This window comes from Oryctolagus cuniculus, chromosome 15, assembly GCF_964237555.1.
Source record: "Oryctolagus cuniculus chromosome 15, mOryCun1.1, whole genome shotgun sequence".
In the NCBI taxonomy this organism is placed as follows: Eukaryota; Metazoa; Chordata; class Mammalia; order Lagomorpha; family Leporidae; genus Oryctolagus; species Oryctolagus cuniculus.
Genome location: NC_091446.1, coordinates 64327988 through 64352998, shown reverse-complemented (window position 1 = coordinate 64352998; position 25011 = coordinate 64327988). Strand labels below are relative to the sequence as shown.

Here is a 25011-nt window from a genome sequence, read left to right as displayed (position 1 = left end):
TCCTTAGTAGTACTGTGGCTGGGCCCCCATCAACCTTGGCCTTCTCCTTGCCCAGCAGCTGTAGCACAGGTATCAGGCTGCCTCAGGAACCAACAGAGTTCTCAACAGACTGCATTTCCTTTTTGACTCCCACCCTACCCCAATACTCTCAAAAGAAAAGGAACTAAATAGCACTGAAGCTTCTCTGTGGCTCTTCAGGATGCCCTGGTGTCTGTAACACAGGAACCAAGTCCTTCTCTGCTTCTCTAGCAGGAAGCACCAACAGCCCCAGGATTCTACTGGAAAGCAATCAGCCTATAAGAGACTTATTATAAACCAAGACACAGAAAATTCTGGTACTTGCTTGGGACAGGGAGAAATATCTCTAGGCCTTTTCAGTGAAAGTTACACCTAGGGAAGCAGAGGTCTCAAGAATTAAATAGGCGGGGCTGGCGTGGCACAGCAGGTTAAACTGCAGTCTGCAATGGTGGTATCCAATATGGGGGCCAGTTCAAGTTTTGGCTGCTCTACTTTTTCTTCTTCTTCCTTAAGATTTTTTTTTTTTTTTTTTTTTTTGACAGGCAGAGTAGACAGAGAGAGAGAGAGAGAAGGGTCTTCCTTTTGCCATTGGTTCACCCCCCAATGGCCGCCGCGGTCGGCAGGTTGCAGCCGATGCACCGTGCTGATCCAAAGGCAGGAGCCAAGTGCTTCTCCTGGTCTCCCATGTGGGTGCAGGGCCCAAGCACTTGGGCCATCCTCCACTGCCTTCCCGGGCCACAGCAGAGAGCTGGCCTGGAAGAGGGGCAACTGGGACAGAATCTGGCACCCCCACCGGGACTAGAACCTGGTGTGCTGGCGCCACAAGCAGAGGATTAGCCTATTGAGCCACGCGCGGGCCTTATTTATTTGAAAGAGTTACATGGCTGGCGCAGTGGCTCAATAGGCTAATCCTCCACCTTGCGGCGCCGGCACACAGGGTTCTAGTCCCGCTTGGGGCGCCGGATTCTGTCCCGGTTGCCCCTCTTCCAGGCCAGCTCTCTGCTATGGCGTGGGAGTGCAGTGGAGGATGGCCCAAGTCCTTGGGCCCTGCACCCGCATGGGAGACCAGGAGAAACACCAGGCTCTTGCCTTCGGATCAGCGGTGCGCCGGCCACGGCGGCCATTGGAGGGTGAACCAACGGCAAAAGGAAGACCTTTCTCTCTGTCTCTCTCTCTCTCTCACTGTCCACTCTGCCTGTCAAAAAAGAAAAAGAAAAAGAAAGAAAAATTTACAAAGAGGCAGAGACAGAGGCAGAGAGAGAGAGAGAGGTCTTCCACCCACTGGTTCACTCCCTAGATAGCCACAATGGCTGGAGCTGCACTGATCCGAAGCTAGGAGCTTCTTCCAGGTCTCCCATGTGGGTGCGGGGGCCCAAGGACTTAGCCATCTTCCACTACTTTCCCAGGCCATAGAAGAGAACTGGATCAGCAGTGGAGTAGCCGGGCTTGAGCCAGTGCCCATATGGAATGCCGGCACTTGCTATGCCACAGTGCCAGCCCCTGTGCTACTTCTGATCCAATTACCTGGGAAAGTAGTGGAAGACGGCCCAAGGCACACACACAGAGAGAGAGACATATGGAGAGCAAACTCCTATCCACTAGTCCAATTCCCAAGCACTTGCAAAGGCTGGGGCTGGGCCTGGAACTCAATCTAGGTCTCTCACAAGGGTGACAGGAACCAAATTACTTGAGCCATTACCACTGCTTCACAGGGTGTGCATTATGAGGAGCTGGAGCTGGGAACTGAGCCTAGGTGCACCATAGTGGGAGATGGACATCCTAACCAGTGTCTTACCCACTAGGCCAAATGCACCCCTCCATGAGTTTTTGAAGTACCCTCATATACACTAATTTCCTTTAGGTGTTCTATAAAGGAAGGCTACCTTTCTTTTTTTTCTTTTTTTTTTTTTTAATTTAATTTTATTTTTTTGACAGGCAGAGTGGACAGTGAGAGAGAGAGACAGAGAGAAAGGTCTTCCTTTGCCGTTGGTTCACCCTCCAATGGCCGCCGCGGCCGGCGCGCTGCGGCCGGCGCACCGCGCTGATCCGATGGCAGGAGCCAGGAGCCAGGTGCTTTTCCTGGTTTCCCATGGGGTGCAGGGCCCAAGCACCTGGGCCATCCTCCACTGCACTCCCTGGCCACAGCAGAGGGCTGGCCTGGAAGAGGGGCAACCGGGACAGAATCCGGCGCCCCGACCGGGACTAGAACCTGGTGTGCCGGCGCCGCTAGGCGGAGGATTAGCCTAGTGAGGTGCGGCGCTGGCCGGAAGGCTACCTTTCTAAAACTCTTCACTATATTACTTGAAAATTCATTTGGGTTTATTATCAAAAAAATGAAGAGGTGCTGTGAGGATACCTATTAGGTATTTATATCACATTTAAATTAGTTGCATCAGCTTTATTTTTTTATAAACTTATAACAAGGGAGAAGACCACTGACTTGAGGTAAAAAGACACAAAGAATTTAACACGGGTCAGAAGAAATTAAGGGAGAAAGTTATAGTTTATGGAAAACTAAAAGAATCTACTGAGGATTCTCTCCTAACAGGGAGCTAGCTCAATGGTGTTGTATTTAGGAATGTGGGTTGGGTTCGCTGCTTTGAGGGCTGCATACATGTGAGTGAGCACATGTGTGACTATGGCCCAGTAGATGATACAGGAAGAAGAGAAGTCCAGGATCATGTGACAACACTGACTAGACCGTCCTACAACCTCACCGCCTGAAATGAAATTCTCACTTTCAGATGTGCTACATGACTACCAATTCTGGAACTTTTAAAGGCTTGGAGGAACAGTTTAAGAGGTTAATGTTTCAGAAAGGTAGCATGGAAGAGCACTGAATTCAGAATTGGATAAATAAGGTTTTGGTTTTAGCTTTACCTCAGACAAATCATTTAACTATGCTGATTCTCATCAACCCTATAAAGAAGGTAAACAATATCTATGTCACAGGACTACTGTCAGAATACAGCAAAAATAGGTGTAAATAAACATTATTATTATTTTTTATTGTTATTGTTATTATTTTTGACAAGCAGAGTGGAGAGTGAGAGAGAAAGACAGAGAGAAAGGTCTTCCTTTGCCGTTGGTTCACCCTCCAATGGCCGCCGCGCTGCGGCTGGTGCACCGCGCCGATCCAATGGCAGGAGCCAGGTACTTATCCTGGTCTCCCATGGGGTGCAGGGCCCAAGGACTTGGGCCATCCTCCACTGCACTCCCTGGCCACAGCAGAGAGCTGGCCTGGAAGAGGGGTAACCGGGACAGAATGCGGCGCCCCGACCGGGACTAGCACCTGGGGTGCCAGCACCGCAAGGCGGAGGATTAGCCTAGTAAGCCACGGCACCGGCCGTAAATAAACATTATTAATTATAGTCTGTGCCAAGCATTGTTTTATATAAACTGTATATATATTTTTCAAACAGGGTTTATATAAACCAAGTTCATACCTCCTCAATTGCTGTATTAAAAAGGTTGAGAGTTTTCTGTGGTGATGATTTGCAAAAGAATGGACTCAAACTATGTGGAGAAAAAACATCAATTCATTTTAAAATCTCTCATCTCAGGAAGTGGCAAATGATGTTTGAAGGAAGGAAATATGTAAGGCCTAGTATGTAGAAGAAACAACTATTTCTGGGATAACAGAAAATAGTAACAGAAACTGCCATAGGTCTAATTATATGTAATTTTGGTAACAGGATTTAGAAAAAATGAGAGGAGTAAAAATCTTAAAGGAATAAGACTTACGGATCTGTGTGGTCAAATGCTAGATATTCCTCGATCATTCCCTCTGCGATTATACAGTCTTCCTCTTCTTTTTCCAAAGCATGCACACTAGGGGGTTTGGCAATGGAAGATGCTTTATGAGCATAAGGAGACGAAAAATGTAACTTCTTTCCTCTTATACCAAATCTAGGAGAAGAAAAAATAGCAGATATTAATTATGTACGATGTAAACAGTTCTCACAGCAAAAAGTCACATGACTTTGGCTCAAACCCCTCTTCTCTAGTAAAACCTTCTTGACTATTCTAAGTCTTAATAAACTACATTTTCTCAGAACAGGAAAGATTAAGTACTGGCCATAGACCTATTGTGCTTAGTGTACTGTGTACTATCTCCCTGACACTGCTTGCTATATTTTCAGATGTAAAAAACTATAGCTATAAGTAAAGAAAAACTAAGAACATTTATATTCATACTTATATTTTTAAGACATATAAAGGTATTCTATCTTTAATGAGGTTACATTCTTATATCAACTTTCCCCTTAAAGGCTGAGAATCTGATGTTATTAATATTTAAATTTGTCTTCATACCCAGGCAGTCAATAAATATGTGATGACTCATTCATTTCAGCAGGTTCACTCTAGAGAAAGTCAGTCAAATCTGGGCCATACAGTTTGTGTGTGTGTGTGTGTGTGTGTGTGTGTGTGTGTGTTTTTTTTGACAGCAGAGTGGACAGTGAGAGAAAGAGAGAGACAGAGAGAAAGATCTTCCTTTAGCCGTTGGTTCATCCTCCAATGGCCGCCGTGGCTGGCACGCTGCGGCCGGCGCACCGCTGATCCGAAGGCAGGAGCCTGGTGTTTCTCCTGGTCTCCCATGCGGGTGCAGGGCCCAAGGACTTGGGCCATCCTCCACTGCACTCCCACGCCATAGCAGAGAGCTGGCCTGGAAGAGGGGCAACAGAATCCAGCACCCCGAGCGGGACTAGAACCCGGTGTGCCAGCGCCGCAAGGCGGAGGATTAGCCTAGTGAGCCACGGCACCGGCAGCCATACAGTTTTTATAAGTGTCTCTCAATTTAACCAAATATTAAATATAACCAATCTATGCTTTGTATGTATCATTCTTTGTACTTTTTTCATGATTTTTTTTTAAATGGGAAAAAAGAATGATACTTTTTTTTTTTTTTTTTTTTTTTTACAGGTAGAGTGGACAGTAAGAGAGAGACAGAGAGAAAGGTCTTCCTTTTCTGTTGGTTCACCTTTCAATGGCCGCCGCGGCCAGTGCACCGTGCTGATCCGAAGGCAGGAGCCAGGTGCTTATCCTGGTCTCCCATGCGGGTGCAGGGCCCAAGCACTTGGGCCATCCTCCACTGCACTCCTGGGCCACAGCAGAGAGCTGGCCTGGAAGAGGGGCAACTGGGACAGAATCCAGTGCCCCTACCGGGACTAGAATCTGGTGTGCTGGCGCCGCTAGGCGGAGGATTAGCCTATTGAGCCGCGGCACCAGCCAAGAATGGTACTTTTCAACAAGGCTGGTGAGAAAATCTTACTAGGAATTATTCTGGAAATTTGTATTAGAAACCTTAAAATAAACATACGCTTTGATTCAGTGGTTTCATTTGCAGGCATTTCCATTAAAGCTTGACCTTAAAGATTCAGCTACAGTAATTATCTTCATAGAATTATTTATAATTACAAAAAATCAAAACTAGCCCAACTGTTTTTACAGGGTTGAGGAATCTTTTTCTGCCAAGGACCATTTGGATATTTATAGCATTTGAGGGCCATACAAAATTTTCATTTTAAAAAGTAGCCTACTGTTGGGACTGATGTTGTGGCGTAGTGGGTGAAGCTGCCACTTGCGACACTAGAATCCCATATGGGTACCAGTTTATGTCCTGGATGCTCCACTTCTGATCCAGCTCCCTGCTAATGTGCCTAGGAAATCAGTGGAAGATGACCCAACTTGGGCCCCTGCACTCATGTGGGAGACCCAGAGACTCCACCCTGGCTATTGCGTCCACTAGGGGAGTGAACCAGTGGATGGAAGACATCGCTGTCTCTCCTTGTCTCTCGGTAACTTTGACCCACCCTCCCATCCTCCCTTCCTCCCTCCCTCCTTCCTTCCCTTCCCTCTCTCTCTTTTTCCTTCTCTCTGTTTCTTTCTTTCATAATTGATGAGGGGCTGGCACCATGGCTCACTTGGTTAATCCTCCGCCTGTAGCGCCTGCATCCCATATGAGCGCTGGGTTCTAGTCCCAGTTGTTCCTCTTCCCATCCAGCTCTCTGCTGTGGCCCGGGAAGGCAGTGGAGGATGGCCCAAGTGCTTGGGCCCTGTACCCGCATGGGAAACCAGGAAGAAGCACCTGGCTTCAGATCGGCATAGTTCAGGCCGTAGCAGCCATTTGGGGGGTGAACCAATGGAAGGAAGACCTTTCTCTCTGTTTTTCTCTCTCACAGTCTAACTCTGTCAAATAATAATAATAATAATAATAATAATAAAAAGAGTAATTGATGTAACTGAAGTATACATTTAAAAAGAAAGTCATAAGCTTGAGTTTAAATCACTTTGAAAAAGCGAAGAAATCCCATCCTCTGACCAAAAATCAACTGATAACACAGATCCCATATCCATAACTACCTGAGGACAGTAATATTTAATGTTTTACTTTGTGGTCTGGTAAGATTACTGCAAGCCCCGAAGCACACCAAAAGTATTATTGCAACTCTTGGAAAGTATCAGGTAAGATCATAGCCTTAGGAAAAAGTAAGGGAATACTTTTAAAATAATTAAAACTATACTATTATATTTTATAATCAATTTAACTATAAGCATAGATTTTGAAATAATCCTATCTGGGTATATTTTGCCACTGTTTTTAAGATATTTAAATATTCAGCTATTTTAAAACTGTTTTGAAGTTTATTTTCTGTAAAGTTGTAATTAGCATTTTTTTTAAGATTTTATTTATTTATTTGAGAGTTAGAGTTACAGAGAGAGGAGAGACACAGAGAGATCTTCCATCTGCTGGTTCACTCCCCAAATGACCACAACAGCCAGAACTGGGTTGATTTGAAGCCAGGAGCCTGGAGCTTTGTCCGGGTCTCCCACATGGGTATAGGGGCCCAAAGACTTGAACAATCCTCACGGCTTTCCTAGGCCATTAGTAGAGAGCTGGATTGGAAGAGGAATAGCTGGGACATGAACTGGTGCCCATATGGGATGCCAGCACCATAGGAGGCTTAGCTACTATGCGACAGTGCAGGCCAAAATTTTTTTTTTTAATTACCTTTTCAACTATTTATTTATTTGACAGTCAGAGTTAGACAGTGAGAGAGAGAGACAGAGAGAAAGGTCTTCCTTTGCCGTTGGTTCACCCCCCAAATGGCCACTACGGCTGGCACACTGCGCCGATCCAAAGCCAGGAGCCAGGTGCTTCCTCCTGGTCTCCCACTCGGGTGCAGGGCCCAAGCACTTGGGCCATCCTCCACTGCCTTCCTGGGCCACAGCAGAGAGCTGGACTGGAAGAGGAGCGACTGGGACAGAACCAGCGCCCCAACCGGGACAAGAACCCGGAGTACTGGTGCCGCAGACGGAGGATTAGCCTAGTGAGCCACAGCGCTGGCTCTTTTCAACATTTTTTAAAAAAGATTTAATTTTATCTGAAAGGTAGAGTTAGAGAGTGAGAGAGGGAGAGAGAAAGATCTTCAATCCACTTCAATTCACTCCCTAAATGCTTACAACACCGGAGGATGGGCTAGGCCAAAGCCATGAGCCTGGAAGTCAATCCAGATCTCTCACATGGATGGCAGGGCCCAAGTACTGCGCCATCATCTGCTGCCTCCCTGGATACATTATCAGGAACCTGGATCAGAAGCAGAGGATCCGAGAAACCCAGGAACCAGGACTTGAACCAAGCACTCTGATATGGGATGCAGGCAAGTTAACTGCTTCATAAAAACCCATTCCCTAGATTTTGAAAAACCATGTTATCTACACATTTATTCTAAGGAAGTACTTGTATTTATAGACAGATATAAAGATGCAGATTATATACATATGTATATATGTATATATGTATATATAGATATATAGATCTGAATAACAAAAATATCCTTAAATTCCAGAAATATCTTACTTTTTGAACAAAAAATTATATAACTCAATTTTAACTTACAAAAAAAACTATGGTGAATCTTCTAGAATTTCCTGTTTTACTAAATATCAAGTAAGACATATAATACTTATAGAATGTATACAAGCAGAGGGGCTGGCACTGTGGTGTAGCAGGTAAAGCCATCGCCTGTAGTGCTGGCATCCCAAATAGGCACCGGGTCCGAGTTCCAGCTGCTCCACTTCTGATCCAGCTCTCTGCTAAGGCCTGGGAAAGCAGCGGGGGATGGCCCAAGTCCTTGGGCCCCTACACCCATGTGGGAGACCAAGAAGAAGATCCTAGCTCTTGGCTTTGGATCGGCCCAGCTCCAGTTGTTGCAGCCTTTAGGGGAGTGAACCAGTGGATGGGAGACTTCTCTCTCTCTCTCTCTGCCTCTGCCTCTCTGTAACTCTGCCTTTCAAATAAATATAAATCTTTTTTTTTTTAAAAAAGAATATATACAAGTAGAATACCATACTTATGTATTAGAATACATAAAAGTACACTTACATTGTAGAATCTCTTTCTTGAGGCAGGGTTGCTTCACGAGAAGCTGAAAGAACAGAAGGGCATCTAGGATACAACCCATAATCTTCACTTGGAGTGATTATCTGCCTACCTAGAATCCTTCAAGATAAAGAGACACAGACACAGATAAGCAGCTTCACTTGTCACACATACATAATCTAGATTTTTTGGGAACAAATTTGATGGCTGTACATACAAGTCCAGTACACACTTAGTCTAATCCTGATTAAGAGTGATTCTTGAGAGAAAATGCACATACATTAGCTTTACTATAGATAAATCTCTCTACATAGAATGGAGATGGGAAAGATAAAAGTTATGGATTAGCAGTTAAAAAAAGCACAAAGAAACTCAGCAAACACTTGTAATTTTCCCTTCATCCTCTCCAATAATCCATATTAGATCAACCAAAATAGGATGAAGGCCCAGCCAAATTAGTGGAAGTTATGAATCATTCTTAAGAACACGAAGCTTTATCAATTTTAAGTACACAGTGAACTAAAGCAGTTTCTGAGATAAGTTCCTGAACAGCCTATGTCAATTAGACATGAATTACAGACCACAGTGGATACAAACACGTTTTCTGATAATCTTGTTCAAAAGAAGGACTCTTTGGACAGGCATGAAAGCCAGACCTCTATGGTATACAAACTATTTTACTTGGTTAGGATGACAAGTTGGAGTTAGGAAAACTCTAAGAATCATCTACCAACTTGACTTTTCTCTAGGCTGAAGCTTTATACCACATGGCCTTACTTATGTTCATTAAAATTATGCCTGTAAATATCTCAGAATACAAGCTTTTTTTGAAGCCCACTTAAAACATTTTTTTTATTTGACAGAGAATGAGACAGAAACAGAGTGAGCTCCCATCTGCTTCTTTTCACTCTCCAAATGTCCACCATGGCTGGGGCTTGGCCAGACTAAATTTGGGAGCTGGGAATTTAATCGTGGTCTCCCACATGGCTGATAGCGACCCAACTACTTGAGCCATCATCTGCAGCCTTGCAGGGTACATATTAGTAGGAAGCCAGAACTGGGAACAGAGCTGGGACTCAAACCTAGGCACTCCAATTTTGGATGCGGGTGTCCCAATCTGTGTCTAACTGCTAGGCCAAAGATCTGCCCCTGGAAATCCACTTTTTAAATTTTAGTATTAGCCATGAATATGCAAGTACTTCGAAAACTCATGGAAAAGGAATTAAGAGCTAAGTTCTTTTTGGTGCACAGAAGTTTGAAATCCATACATAATTTTCATATGAACTTTCTGAAGATCCCCCGTCCTTGTAAACTTCAGAGCTTCCATACCTGAGGTGAGGAAAGCTAGCTGTCCACTCTTGGCACTCTTCCTGTAGACTCTTTGTATGCACACTCAACTTCCGCTCATACAAGAGCTCGTCAATGGCTGTGAACATTGCCTGGACTTTCTCAGTGGCATTTTGATCAAGTTCCTATAAGAAAATATCCCCCAAAAATATTTAGGTTAGCTTCAATCTCTGTTAAAATTTACAAAGATTGAAAATAGCCAATTTTGTTTTGTTTTAAATATTTAGTCCATTTGAAATACTGTTGTGTTTATATGAAAGGAAATTTAAATTAGTGTATTTTCTGATCTTATATAATTTCCAGATGTGTACTCTATCTCTATTTAAAGAAAATTTACAAAAATATGAGGGGCCTTCAAAAACTTCATGAAAAATCTATATTTTAAAAAACCTTGTATGGATTTCAAAATATACTTGAACTAAAATATATTTTAATTTCATTTTCATAAACTTTTTGAAGTACTCTATCTATTTCTAAAAGTAATATTTTTTCATCACATAAATTTTCAAAAAACTATAAAACATTACTTAACAAAATAAATTAGACTTGAACAAATGAATATACACAACATTCTTGGGCAGGAAGACCCAACATTACAGTGGTCCAAACTGTTTGGTAATTTCTTTTTTTTCTTTTAAATTTTTTGACAGGCAGAGTGGACAGTGAGAGAGAGAGACACAGAGAAAGGTCTTCCTTTGCCGTTGGTTCACCCTCCAATGGCCACTGCTGCCGGCGCGCTGTGGCCAGCGCACCGCGCTGATCCGATGGCAGGAGCCAGGAGCCAGGTGCTTTTCCTGGTCTCCCATGGGGTGCAGGGCCCAAGCACTTGGGCCATCCTCCACTGCACTCCCTGGCCACAGCAGAGAGCTGGCCTGGAAGAGGGGCAACCGGGACAGAATCCGGCGCCCCAACCGGGACTAGAACCCGGTGTGCCGGCGCCGCAAGGCGGAGGATTAGCCTAGTAAGCCGCGGCGCCGGCAGTAATTTCTAATTAAAATGAAAACAGACACAGAGCCTGAAAAATTCTTGAGTAAGGAAATTCAAATAGGCCTTAAAAATAGCCTTAACCTTGCTAAAACTGTAAATGCTAAGTGAAACTTTAGTTGTTTCTGATATTTATGTTAGATACCAAACAACCTCAGTCAATCTTAAACAGCAACTAAGAGGTGGGTCTGTGCCTAGGGACTTTCCAATAAAATAAACCAAAAAAGCCAATTTTATAACTGCAAACAATTTCTTTATTTTTTATCTGTATTCACCCTAAAATACTTGCCTGAGGCTTTGTCATCACAGCTCTAAACCCTCTTTTACTGTAGTGCTTTCCAATTCATGAATTGCTGCTTCCCCAAATAAACTCTTTACAACTATGGGGGAAAAACAGATCTTTGCATACTGACCTTGTATCTTTTTTTAAGATTTTACTTATTTATTTGAGAGGCAGAGTTACAGACAGTAAGAGAGAGAGACAGGCCGGCGCCACGGCTCAATAGGCTAATCCTCTGCCTGCGGCGCCGGCACACCGGGTTCTAGTCCCGGTTGGGGGGCTGGATTCTGTCCTGGTTGCCCCTCTTCCAGGCCAGCTCTCTGCTGTGGCCAGGGAGTGCAGTGGAGGATGGCCCAAGTGCTTGGGCCCTGCACCCCACGGGAGACCAGGAGAAGCACCTGGCTCCTGGCTTCGGATCAGTGCGGTGCGCTGGCCGCAGTGCAGTGCACCGGCCACGGCGGCCATTGGAGGGTGAACCAATGGCAAAAGGAAGACATTTCTCTCTGTCTCTCTCACTGTCCACTCTGTCAAAAAAATTAAAAAAAAAATAAAATAAAATAAAAAGAGAGAGAGAGAGAGACAGAGAGAAAGGTCTTCCATTGGTTCACTCCCCAGATGGCTGCAACGGCCAGAGCTGCACCGATCTGAAGCCAGGAGCCAGGAACTTCTTCCAGATCTCCCATGTGGGTGCAGGGGCCCAAGAGCTTGGGTCATCTTGTACTGCTTTCCCAGGCCATAGCAGAGAGCTGGACTGGAAGAGGAGCAGCCAGGACTAGAAAAGGAGCCCATATGGGATGCCAGCACTGCAGCAGAGGATTAAACTACTGCGCCACCTTGCCAGCCCCTGACTTTGTATCTTGTAGCCTTGTTAATATTCATGCATCAGTTCTATTTTTTTCTCTCTGTGTATGTGTGTGTGTATGTATGATAGAGAGAGTTCCTTAGAATCTTTCACATAGAGCTTCTATGCGATATATCTAGCTTTTATCAGCGTTGTACTGGCCTCCTAGAATTACTTGGGAACACTTCCTTCCTCATTTTCTACAAGTTTGTTAAGAAGATTATTATTTATTCTTTAAAGAGTTGATATAATTTACTGAAATTAAATATTTAATGGAATTTTCTCCCCATTAAAAAAACAAAACAAAGAAAAAAAACTTCTTTTTGTGCCTAACCTTTGAGATGCTTGCAGATTTATTAAGTGGGGCTTTCTCTATTGCAATGCTCCTTTGAAAGAAAGTCATATCCTAGCTCAATCAAGACTTCATTTTTTTTTAAAGATTTATTTTATTTATTTGAAAGACAGAGTTACAGAGAGAGCTAGAGAGAGAGAGAGAGAGGTCTTCCATCCGCTGGTTCACTCCCCAGATGGCCGCAAGGGCCGGAGCTGCACCGATCTGAAGCCAGGAGCCAGGAGCTTCTTCAGGGTCTCCCATGCGGGTGCAGGGGCCCAAGGACTTGGGCCATCTTGTACTGCTATCCCAGGCCATAGCAGAGAGCAGGATCAGAAGAGGAGCAGGCCGGCGCTGCGGCTCACTAGGCTAATCCTCCGCCTTGCGGCGCTGGCACACCGGGTTCTAGTCCCGCTCGGGGTGCCGGATTCTGTCCCGGTTGCCCCTCTTCCAGGCCAGCTCTCTGCTGTGGCCAGGGAGTGTAGTGGAGGATGGCCCAAGTGCTTGGGCCCTGCACCCCATGGGAAACCAGGAGAAGTACCTGGCTCCCGCCATTGGATCAGCGTGGTGCACCAGCCGCGGTGCGCCAGCCGCAGCGGCCATTGGAGGGTGAACCAACAGTAAAAAGGAAGACCTTTCTCTCTGTCTCTCTCACTGTCCACTCTGTCAAAAAAAAAAAAAAGAGGAGCAGCTGGGACTAGAACCGGCACCCCTATGGGATGCCTGCGCTTCAGGCCAGGCGTTAACCCGCTGCAACACAGCACTGGCCCCGACTTCATTTGTTTTTTAAAGATTTTATTTAATTATTTGAGAGGTAGAGTTACAAACAAAGAGAGGGAGAGACACAGAGAAAAGTCTTCCATCCACTGGTTCACTCCTCAATTGACTACAACCAATCTAAAGCCAGGAGCTTCTTCTGGGTCTCACAGAGGGGTGCAGGAGCCCAAGCACTTTGGCCATCTTCCACTGCTTTCCCAGCCCATTAGCAGGGAGCTGGATTGGAAGAGGAACAGCTGGGACAAAAACTGGCACCCATATGGAATGCCGGCACCGCAGGCGGAGGGGTTAACCTACTAGGCCACAGCGCTAGCCCCATGATTTCATTTTTAAGACAATGTTAGAAACAGCTCCGGTACAGTAACAACTGCAGTCTCAGAGTATTATGTCCTCTCCCTCTATCCTAATCCCAGCCGCATGTGCATGTGGATCCCCAGCTTCCCAGGGTTCTCCCAGTGCCACAGGATCCTTCTGTGCTGGTAAGAGCAGGCTGGGTTACCTGCAGAGTAGGCTTCCAGGATGAAACAACTGGGCTCCCTTTGAAATTTCAGCACTGGCCTTAGCTTGGAGACACTGGGCATGGGTTTCTGCTCCTCAGTCAAGACCATTCACTAACTTTTCATAGAGAAAATACCTACCTAGTGTTTGAAAAAAAATGACTCAAACTCAATATTTTACTTATAGGAGAGAGGGAAATTTTAAGAAATTATCCTTTATTGTTCAACAGGAAAAACACAAGGGTCTACTTCAGACAATAAAGATATCATTTAATTATTAAATATATGATATAATTTACCAGCATATTTGTCCTAATATCATAAACTTTTATTTATTTATTTATTTTTATTATTTTTTGACAGGCAGAGTGGACAGTGAGAGAGAGAGACAGAGAGAAAGGTCTTCCTTTTGCTGTTGGTTCACCCTCCAATGGCCACCGCGGCCGGCGCACAGTGCTGATCCGAAGGCAGGAGCCGGGTACTTATCCTGGTCTCCCAGGCGGGTGCAGGGCCCAAGCACTTGGGCCATCCTCCACTGCACTCCCTGGCCACAGCAGAGAGCTGGACTGGAAGAGGGGCAACCAGGACAGAATGCGGCGCCCCGACCAGGACTAGAACCCGGGGTGCCGGCGCCGCAAGGTGGAGGATTAGCCTAGTGAGTCGCGGCGCCGGCCTTTATTTTGTTTTTGGTATGTGGGAATAACTTTTAAATTTATTTATTTGAAAGGGAGAGAGACAGAGAAATCTCCCATCAGCTGGTTCACTTCCCAAATGCCCACAGCAGCTAAGACTGAGCCAGACTGTAGCCAGGAACCAGGAACTCAGTCCAGGTCTCCCATAAACGTGGCAAGCACAAAGCCACCTGTGCCATCACCTAATGCTTCCCAGAGTGTGCATCAGTGGAAAGCCAGAATCAAGGGTGGGTATAGACCTCAAACCTAGGCACACTGATCTGGGGATGCAGGTGACCCAAGCGCCTTCTCAAAGCATAGCTTCTCAAAGCTAAGCCAAATGCTCACATTTGTAGGAAGATTTTTAATCACTGATTTAATTTTTTAGTAGAGATTTACTTGGATTTTTAATTGCTCTTTGAGTCAGTCTGGTAATTTGTGTACTTTCAGGAATTTATCTGTTATATCTAAGTTATATAATTTTCTGGCATAAAGTTATATATTATGTTTCCTTAGCTTTCAGTACGGTCAGATTATATCCCCTTTCATTCCTCATGTTATTGTCTTCTTTTTTCTTTGTCAAACCAACTAAAGACTTGTCAATTTTAATGATTTTTTTTAAATAACAACTTTTCACTTTATTTTCTCTGTTTTTCTGTTTCATTAATTTTCATTCTTATGTATATTATTTTTTACTTTTGCAGGCTTTGGACTTAGTTTGTTCTCTCTTAGTTTCTTAGGATGGGAAATTGTTATTGACTTGAGACCCTCCTTTTTTCTGTATGCATTTGAAGCTATTAATTTCCTTCTAAGTACCACTGTATCTACATCCCATAACTTTTGAAATTTTGCTTTTCCCTTTAATTCAATTCAAAATATTTTCTTATTTCTCTTATAGATTTCTTTTCAACCCACAGGTTATCTATTTTTATTTATATGAGAGGCAGATAATTGATTGATAGAGGGAGCTCCCATCTGCCAGTTCACTCTCCGAATGGGTGCAATGGCCAAAGCTGGGCCAAGTGGAAGCTAGGAGCTGGGGATTCAATCCAGGTCTCCACAGAGATGGCAGTCACTTGGTCCTTTACTACTGCCTCCCAGGTTCTGCGTTAGCAGGATGGAGAAACTGGGAGATAGAGCCAGGAATGGAACTCAGCCTCTTTGATATGGGACACAGGCATCTTAACCACAGGTAATCTAGAAGTGTTGTTTAACCACCAAATATTTGAAGATATCTCATATTTCTGTTGTTGATTTCTAACTTAATTACAATGTGGTTAGAAAACATACTTTGTATAATTTAAATCCTTTTAGATAGAGGAGATTTGTTTCATGTGTAATTGAAGATTGTATACAATGCTCTGCGTGGAATATAAGGTCAAGTTAGTTGACAGTGTTTGTTAAAGCCTTTAGTATTCTTGCTGATTTTCTCTCTAGTTATTCTAAAAGTAGTAAGAGTGGAATATTGAAGTTGCCAAGCCATAATTGTCATGCTGTTTCTCCTTTTAGTTTTATCAGTTTTGTTTCATGAACTTTAAGCTCAGTTGTGAGGTGTGTATACATCTATAATTGCTATATTTTCCTGATGAATTGTGCCTTTTATCATCATAAAATGCCTCTTTTTGTTACCAGTAGTAAGTTCTTTTTATGTCTGCCCACCTTTTAACTTTCACACTTGCACTCTGACTCATGGTTAGCCAGACACATGGATAGCTTGGGCTCTCTCTTGCAATGACATTTGGAGATCTCATCAAGGCCACCATAAACCATCTTACTTCCCAGATCTCTTCTATAAATTTCTGGATAATCTACCAATCCATTGTTTCTCTTAGCCAAACCTGAAACTTTAGGCTGTCTGGGCCACTATTTTTCCCACCAGGTTTGCTATTATAACTGTCATGCTATTGGGCAAATGCTTTGTCCAACATCCAGTCCCAATCTACTGAGGCCTCTCCAGCAGCATAGCTTGTCCCTTTGTAGAACAGTTTCTCACTGTTCTTAATACAAAGTACTGATTTTGGGGCTGGCGCTGTGGTGCAGCAGGTTAAAACCCTGTCTTGAAGCGCCAGCATCCCATATGGGTGCTGGTTCAAGCCCCGGCTGCTCCTCTTCCGATCCAGCTCTCTGCTGTGGCCTAGGATAACAGTAGAAGGTGGCCCAGGTCCTTGGGCTCCTGCACCCGCGTCGGAGACCCGGAAGAGGCTCCTGACTCCTGGCTTCGGATCGGTGTAGCTCCGGCCATTGAGTCCATCTGAGGAGTGAGCCAGCAGATGGAAGACCTCTCTCTCTGTCTCTACCTCTCTCTATAATTCTGTCTTTCAAGTAAATAAAATAAATATTAAAAAAAAAAGTACTACTGATTTTCATGAACAATTACTTCTTTATCTTTGTATAAAGGTCTTAAAAAGTTTATGGAAAATCTGTATTATTAAAGTTATTGAAAATGTTATGAAAAAACTATGTATGGATTTCAAAATTTTTTATAATAATTCCATTTTCCCACGAACTTTTTGAAGTCCCGTTATATGCTTCTGGTCAGTTTCAGAGCCCTTAATCACTGCTTTTGACCATTTTATCTTTTTTTCGGGGGGGGGGGGGGGGAGATGATTTGCCAAGCTGCTCACTCTGATACTAAAAGTTCCATTTCATAATTCTGTTTTTCTCAAAGTTTATTTTCTTGAAAGAGTGACACACAGAGATCTTCCATTTGCAGTTCACCCCTTAAATGCCTACAGAAGCTGGGCTAGGCCTGGCTCAGCCTGGCTCAAGCGAGGAGCCAGGAGCTCCATCTGAGTCTCTCAGGTGGGTGGCAAGGACCCAAGTAGTTAAGCCCTCATCTGCTGCCTTTCAGGGTGCACATCAGCAGGAAGCTGGATTGGAACAGAGGTGAGACTCATCCCAGGCATTCAGATATGGGATATGGGTGTCCCAAGCAGTAGCTTATCCTGCTGTATTACAATGCCTGCTCTCATTTTCTGTTATTATGTTGTCTTTGTCATGTTTTAGCATCTAGATTATGCAGACCTCATGTAATGATTTGTAAGTGTTCCTCCTGTGTGTTTTAGAAAAAAACTGTGTAACTTAACTTCTCACCTGGGCTGAAAGCTTCTCTGTGTGAGAGTTGTTTACTTTCTTTAATAGTTTTATAATTCATAAATGTAATGACATCATAAAAGTATAACTATATTTATAGTCACCCATCCTTTGAGCTATCTTTATATATCTTACACATCTTACACACCCACACTTTACCCATGATATACACATTAAATAGATATACTTCTTGCTTTAATCAGCCAGCTATTCTTTAAAGAAATAACAAAAAATATACTTTCATATTTTCTATTAAAAATTTTTTTTTTATTTGACAGATAGAGTTACACAGAAAGAGAGAGAGAGACAGAGAGAAAGGTCTTCCTTCCATTGGTTTACCCCACAAATGGCCACTACGGCTGGAGCTACGCTGATCCGAAGCCAGGAGCCAGGTGCTTCCTCCTGGTTTCCCATGCGGGTACAGGCGCCCAAGAGCTTGGGCCATCCTCCACTGCACTTCCGGGCCATAGCAGAGAGCTGGACTGGAAGAGGAGCAACTGGGACTAGAACCCAACACCCATATGGGATGCCGGTGCCGCAGGCAGGTGATTAACCAAGTGAGCCACAGTGCCGGCCCCTCCATTTATTTTAAAGGTTTTATTTGAAAGAGTTATAGTCCATCAGGACTGGTGTTGTGGCACAGCAGGTAAAGCTGCTGCCTGCAGTGCCAGATCCCACATGGGTAACAGCTGGTGTCCCGGCTGCTTCACTTCCAATCTGGCTCCCTGCTAATGTGCCTAGGAAAGCAGTGGAAGATGCTCAAGTGCTCCTGCGCCCACATGGAAGACCAATTTGAAGCTCCTGGCTCCTGGCACAGACCTGGCCATTGCGGCCATTTGGAGAGTGAGCCAATGGATGGAGGATGTTTTTCTCTCTTTCTCTTTAACTCTGCCTTTCAAATAAATAAGCAAATCTTTTTTAAAAAATATGTTAAGAAATAAATACTCAAAGGACAGAAAGATTAATTCATTCCCTTAGAATAAAATCTAGATTCTTTCCAATGTCCTGTCCTACCTCTTGGATCTCATTTGTGCTTTTCTCCCCCTGGTTCAGCATCCTTCAACCTCCCTGAGCCTTGCTCATTTCCAAGAAGACACCAAACTCTTTCCCTTGGGAACACAAAGCTCTTATTCTCCTTGGATTTTCTGCATAAGTTGCTGGTTACCTGTCTGGAAAGTTTTCTCATTTCACATGGTTAGCTCCCCAATCTTTAAGTCTCAGAACTACCTGACCTCATAACCCTAATTAAAGTGAATCACATTTACAATTTTAAGCACCCTGTGGTCTCCCTTATTACATTTTGTATTTTATTTGCATTTATCTACTTCCCTCATTAGTCTACTGAATCGTAAGTCTCACTCACTTCATTTTCCCATGGCTGAGTAAAGTAACAACAAATGTGTTCAAACAATATTTGTTGGGGCTGGTGCTATGGTGCAGTAGGTTAATACTCTGCCTGCGGTGCCAGCATCCCATGTGGGCTCTGTTTCTAGTCCCGGTTGCTCCTCTTCCAATCCAGCTCTCTGGGAAAGCAGTATAAGATGGCCCACGTCCTTGGGCCCCTGCACCCACGTGGGAGACCCAGAAGAAGCTCTTGGCTCCTGGCTTCGGATCGGTGCAGCTCTGACTGTTGCAGCCACTGGGGAGTGAGCCAACGGAGGGAAGACCTTTCTCTCTGTCTCTCCCTCTCACTGTCTGTGATTCTGCCTCTCAAATAAATAAATAAAATCTTTAAAAAAAATTTGTTGAGTGAATGTTAAAAACTCAAAACTCAAATATCCGATGTAAGGAAAGCTACAATTATGATAAGCTAACACAGGGATATATAACTTTTCTAACTGGTAGATAAGAAGGTAGTAAAGAAAATGTCTATATGAAATAATGACAAATGAAAAAAATGAGCCACAGAATAGTATGCAAATGTATCATACAACCATTTAAGAAAAGTATATATACATTAAAAATGATGGGGGGGGGCGCTGGCACTGTGGTGTAGCAGGTAAGGCCGCTGCCTGCAGTGCCAGCATCCCATATGGGTGCTGCTTCAAGTCCTGGCTGCTCCACTTCTGATCCCGTCTCTGCTATGGCCTGGGAAAGCAGTGGAAGATGCCCAAATCCTTGGGCCTCTGTACTCAAGTGGGAGACCTGGAATAAGATCCTGGCTCCTGGCTTCAGATCAGCGCAACTCCAGCCATTGCGGCCAATTGGGGAGTGTACCAGCAGATGGAGGACCTCTCTTTTTCTCTCTCTCTCTCTCTTTGCCTCTCCTTCTCTCTCTGTGTAACTCTTATCAAGTAAATAAATAAATCTTTTTAAAAAAGTATAAAAAAAGAATGGAACATAATTCATGGTAATGATAATAGTTTAATAATTAACAGGTTTTTTTTTTGTAAAGAAAGCAGGCTGCTAATTATAATACTGTATAAATTCAGTACTGTGGAAAAGCGCTCACAAAATAATAAATACAGAAATAGAGCATAATACTGTAGGCACACCATGATTTTAAATAGGTCAAATTAAATGCAGATGGAAAGAAGATACAGAAATAAAAATATCTACTACATCAAGGTGACAACATTATACATAAAATTTGTCTTTTAAATTTTCTTTTAAGGTTACTGATTTTTTTTAAAGATTTATTTATTTTTACTTGAAAGAGTTACACAGAGAGAGAAGGAGAGGCAGAGAGAGAGAGAGAAAGAGAGAGAGAGAGGGAGGGTGGGAGGGAGGGAGGAGAGGTCTTCCATCCGCTGGTTCATTCCCCAATTGGCTGCAACGGTTGGAGCTGCGCCAATCTGAAGCCAGGAGCCAGGAGCTTCTTCCGGGTCTCCCATTCGGGTGCAGGGGCTCAAGGACTTGGGCCATCTTCCACTGCTTTCCCAGGCCACAGCAGAGAGTTGGATCAGAAGTGGAGCAGCTGGGACTTGAACTGGTGGCCATATGGGATGGTGACACTAGGATGTGGCTCTACCCGCTACGCCACAGCACAGGCCCCAAGGTTACTGGTCTTTTAAAAATAATATTTTATAATGGAAGATAGCCAAAAATAAATAAAAATCACTCATTATCTCATCACTTGATTAATAACAAATGAATAAGATTTTGGGTTAATATTCTTAATGTTAGGACTTGCTAGGTCTTTGGGACACAAATGGTTAATTTTGGACCTGGCACAAGCAAAATGACCCTGAGAATAGCAAGGTGGTATTTTATTGCCCAAGATTCCAAAAGCTCGACTCTGACGTTTACAGCTCCTTGCAGGGACATCCTGAGCTTGTAGGACCATACAATGTACTTTGTTGACTCTGAACACCTGCCAAGTAGGCTTTCTGTCCTCTCAGATCCAACTTATCATGTCCACATGGCCCCTCCCAACAAGCACCATAATGAGGCTGCTGCTCACCGCCTGGTGGCTTGAACACTCACACCAGCGTCCCTGCCCGCTCTCCTGGTGGGCTGCATTCCTACCTCCAACTCCACTATGCTATACTTTCTACAATAAAAAAGTCTTCTGCTTTAACTGGCTTCCCTCACCTTCTTCAAACTCTAAAATCCTAAAACCTAACATTTAGGCCTTTTATAAAAATATAAGCAGGGGCTAGCACTGTGGCGTAGCAGGTAATGCCACTGCCTGCAGTGCTGGCATCCCATGTGGGCACTGGTTCAAGATCCAGCTGCTCCACTTCTGATCCAGCTCTCTGCTATGGCCTGGGAAAGCAGTGGAACATTGCCCAAGGCCTTGGGCCCCTGTACCCATGTGGGAGACCCAGAGGAAGCTCCTGGCTCTTGGCTTCCGATCAGCACAGCTCTGGCTGTTGTGGCCAACTGGGGAGTGAACCAATGGATTGAAGACCTTTCTCTCTCTCTCTCTGTGTAACTCTGACTTTCAAATAAATAAATAAATTTTAAAAATAATCAAAAATTACTACACTAAACATACTATTTTTAATCTACTTGTTTTCATTTAACAGTATGTCATAAACATTTTCCCAGCCTATAATAGCTTAATAATAAACTTCCAAACACATTTTAAACAACAAAGTAGTGTTATTGGTGAAGTAGCTCATTAGTGGACTGAGCATGGCAAGAGGAACAGATCTGGAGCCCAGATCCACACCAACCTGCAACTGTCTAATTCGGACACGAAGCATCTCTAAGGCTTAATTGCTGAATCCACAAAACATTGAAGAAAGGTGAGAATCAACATTTCTTTACAATTAACATGAAATGTGGTTAATATTAGTATAAAAATGTAAAAAATAATGCAGGAAAATGAAGGAATTAAATAATATCCACAAATCCTAACTCCCAGAACAGTTTCCCAAGTACTCCATCAGAGTGATAACATACAACTCACACCATATCCCCAGGAGAAGTCCGAGCTGCCTTCAGTAGATATCCCTGTGCCTGTATAACTTGGAAAAGCAGACCTTGAATTCCCAGTGTCAGTTGATGTAGAAGGTGATTCTTGTGTGAAGTCAGACTCACTGCATGTACAATTTGGGAAGAGGGAAAAAAACAGGAAAATTCTCATATTTCTTCAAGTTTCCATATAACTATTTGGCAACTTATCAGGTAACAAGCATAGTAGAAACAAAAATATATGTAAAATGTATCTCTACAGAGGCAAAAATAAATGAAGCACTTGAAATCTACACATCACTAAAAAGTCCTTCTTAATTCCTGTAGAATTGGTGACAGCCATTCCAAATATTTTGTAACAGTTTACAATAACTTCTTTAACATTCCACGTATAACTTATACTCTTTATAAATACATTTCATAAATGTTAACAATAATATCTGAATTTGTATGGCACTTTAATATCTTTTTACAGATATTAACTTCATTTTATCCTATTAACAACCTGGTGATATAGAACTCAATTCCATGTTAAAAATCAGAGAATCTGAGGTTCTAGGTTTTAAAACTAGGCTTTATGCCTTTAAAATTTTTCTATGATAATATAAAGCTTCCCAGAACCCTCTTTGAAGATATGGTCTCCTCTATTTCTTAGAATGGTAATTGCAGCTAATGTTTATTCAGAATTTACTATATGCCAGTGTGCCAAGTTTTACATAGCTTGTCTCATTTACAACATCCTAAAAGAGTTATATTATCAATTAAGTCACTTGCTCTGTGATACTCAATTAATAAGGATCAGGATCAGGATTAAAAATCAGATGTCATGCCCTGAGTCCATGTTCTTACAAACTTCATTATACTACTTCTTCAAGGTTATAAAATTAGTTATGCTGCTGTTGCCATAGGCTGTTCCAGAATGAAAACTGAATGGTACTGAATGCATGTGATATGAATTCTTGGCTTGTTTTAAGAGCCAGGTTCAATACAAAAAAAAAAAAAAAAAACAAACAAACCTTTGCCATCAGCAAGTGCAATAAGCAAACAAGTCTACTTTGTGTTAGTACCTCTGGGAACTGGTATCTTTTTCATGGCTGTTACTGGCAGGGAAAATTTCATCCAGCTGCTCTGGAAGGGGATGATGATTAAGAGCATGTTTTGTTACTCCTTTCCTGTAAAAGATAAAACACAGGTATATTTCCTATAATGGAAAAACATACTTTTCAGAAATTTGATCTACAAGTTAATACTTTCTGCTGCTCTGTAACTGTTCTGTCCAAAATGGTAGCCTAGCAGTAAAAATGTGGCTAGTCAGAATTAACTGTTCTAAGTGTATAATTCACAGGATTCTGAAGTCATATTACAACAAAAAGGATGTATAATATCTTATTCTATTATCAATTGCTTTTTTTTTTTTTGACAGGCAGAGTGGACAGTGAGAGAGACAGACAGAGAGAAAGGTCTTCCTTTGCTGTTGGTCCACCCTCCAATGGCCACCGCGGCCGGCGCACAGCGCTGATCCGAAGGCAGGAGCCAGGTGCTTCCTCCTGGTCTCCCATGGGGTGCAGGGCCCAAGCACTTGGGCCATCCTCCACTGCACTCCCTGGCCACAGCAGCTGGCCTGGAAGAGGGGCAACCGGGACAGAATCCGGCACCCCGACCGGGACTAGAACCCGGTGTGCCGGCACCGCAAGGCAGAGAATTAGCCTACTGAGCCGCGGCGCTGGCCTCTATACATTGCTTTTTAAAAAAGATTTACTTATTTGAAAGGCAGTCACAGAGAAACAGAGGCAGAAAGAGAAAGAGAAAGAGAGGTCTTCCATCCACTGGTTCACTCCTCAGATGGCCACAATGGCTGGAGCTGGGCTGAATTAAAGCCAGAAGCCAGGAATTTCTTCCAGGTCTCCCACATGGGTGCAGGGGCCCAAGGACTTGGGCCATCTTCTACTGCTTTCCCAGGACATAGGAGAGAGCTGGATAGGAAGTAGAGCAGCCAGGACTTGAATCAGCACCTATATGGTAAGCTGGCACTGTAGGTGGAGGCTTTACCCACTATGCCACAGGACCAGCCCCTATCAATTAGATATTAAAATAATATTTTAGGCATACTGCGTTAAATAAAATATATTTAAAAATTCATTTCATTGCAAATTTAAAGGAGTAGGATATTGCCACACAGCTATTAGAACAGGTAAAAAAAAAATAGTGGTGACACCAGATGAGGATGAGGATGCAGACAAACCAGATGTCTCATACATTGCTGGTAGAAATGTCAAATGGGACAGCCACTCTACAATAGTTTGACAGTTCTTATAAAATGAAACACATGCATTAACCAAAAGACCTACCAGTTGCACTCTTAAACAGTTGAGCCCAGGAAAAAGAACACTCAGGTTTAAAAAAGAAAAACCTGTACACAAATGTTCACCATAATTTTACTGTGATTGAAAACAACTAGAAAAACCCAAATGTTTTTCAACATGTGAACAAATTTTGGTATAGCCACACAATGGAATATTATTCAGAAGTAAAATGAAATGAACAATTTTTTTTTATTTGACAGAGTTAGACAGTGAGAAAGTTCTTCCTTCCGTTGGTTCACTCCCCAAATGGCCACTACAGCCAGATCTACGCCGATCCGAAGCCAGGAACCAGCAGTTTCTTGTGGGTCTCTCACATGGGTGCAGGGGCCCAAGGACTTGGGCCATCCTCCACTACTTTCCTGGGCCACAGCAGAGAGCTGGACTGGAAGAGGAACAGCTGGGACTAGAACCCGTTGCCCACGTGGGATGCCGGCACCGCAGGCGGAGGATTAGCCAAGTGAGCCACCGCACCAGCCCCATGAAATGAACTATTAATACCTGCAACTACCTTCATGGATCTCAGGGGCATCATACTTAGTAAAAAAAAGGCAAAGCCAATTGCAAAATGTTACATATTATATGCAGGGTCTTCACAAAGTTCATGGAAAACACATATTATGAAAAAAATTATGCAGGGATTTCAGAATTTTTTTGTATCAAGATAAACTTATTTTTATAAAAACATTCATTTGAAAGTAAGAGACAGATAGAGCTATCTCCCACCTGCTAGTTCACCCTCCAAATGCATGTAACTGCAGGAGCTGGGCTGCAGTCAGGAGCTGAGAACCAGAACACAACCCAGGTCTCCCATATGAGCAGCAGAGACACAATGACCTGAGCCATCATTGCTGTTTCCCAGGTCTGCATTAGCAGGAAGATGGAGTGAGGAGCCAGGGTTGGATATCAAATGTAGGCACTCCAGGATGGTATACAGTCTCTTAACTGGCATCTTAACTGGTAGGCCAAATGCCTGGCCCCATTTATCTCTTAAATCCATTTGTCCATGAAGTTTTTGAAGTACCCTCATATGATCCATTTATATAATGTTCACAAATGACAAAACT

General features: G+C 43.3%; 2 protein-coding genes across 17 annotated transcripts in view; one reads left to right on the top strand and one right to left on the bottom strand.

Moving 5' to 3' along the window:
* DNAJC9 (DnaJ heat shock protein family (Hsp40) member C9) overlaps positions 1 to 18476 on the top strand; it is a 46846-nt gene extending 28370 nt beyond the window's left edge. Inside the window, exon 5 of the mRNA XM_051823222.2 lies at positions 18276 to 18476. Coding sequence (XP_051679182.2) covers positions 18276 to 18461 — 186 coding nt within the window. The 3' untranslated portion in view covers positions 18462 to 18476. The remainder of the gene's footprint in view (positions 1 to 18275) is intronic.
* Positions 1 to 25011, bottom strand: part of FAM149B1 (family with sequence similarity 149 member B1) — a 50954-nt gene that overhangs the window by 21564 nt on the left and 4379 nt on the right. For 7 of the 16 annotated variants that reach the window (XM_070057838.1, XM_070057828.1, XM_002718422.5 and 4 more), the window contains exons 2-6: positions 22652 to 22756; positions 21580 to 21709; positions 9731 to 9873; positions 8405 to 8521; positions 3763 to 3927 (exon numbers count right to left, since the gene is read on the bottom strand). In XM_070057838.1, coding sequence (XP_069913939.1) covers positions 3763 to 3927; positions 8405 to 8521; positions 9731 to 9837 — 389 coding nt within the window. In that variant the 5' untranslated portion in view covers positions 9838 to 9873; positions 21580 to 21709; positions 22652 to 22756. The remainder of the gene's footprint in view (positions 1 to 3762; positions 3928 to 8404; positions 8522 to 9730; positions 9874 to 21579; positions 21710 to 22651; positions 22757 to 25011) is intronic. The other 9 variants (XM_070057837.1, XM_070057832.1, XM_070057840.1 and 6 more) reach the window with 2 other exon arrangements.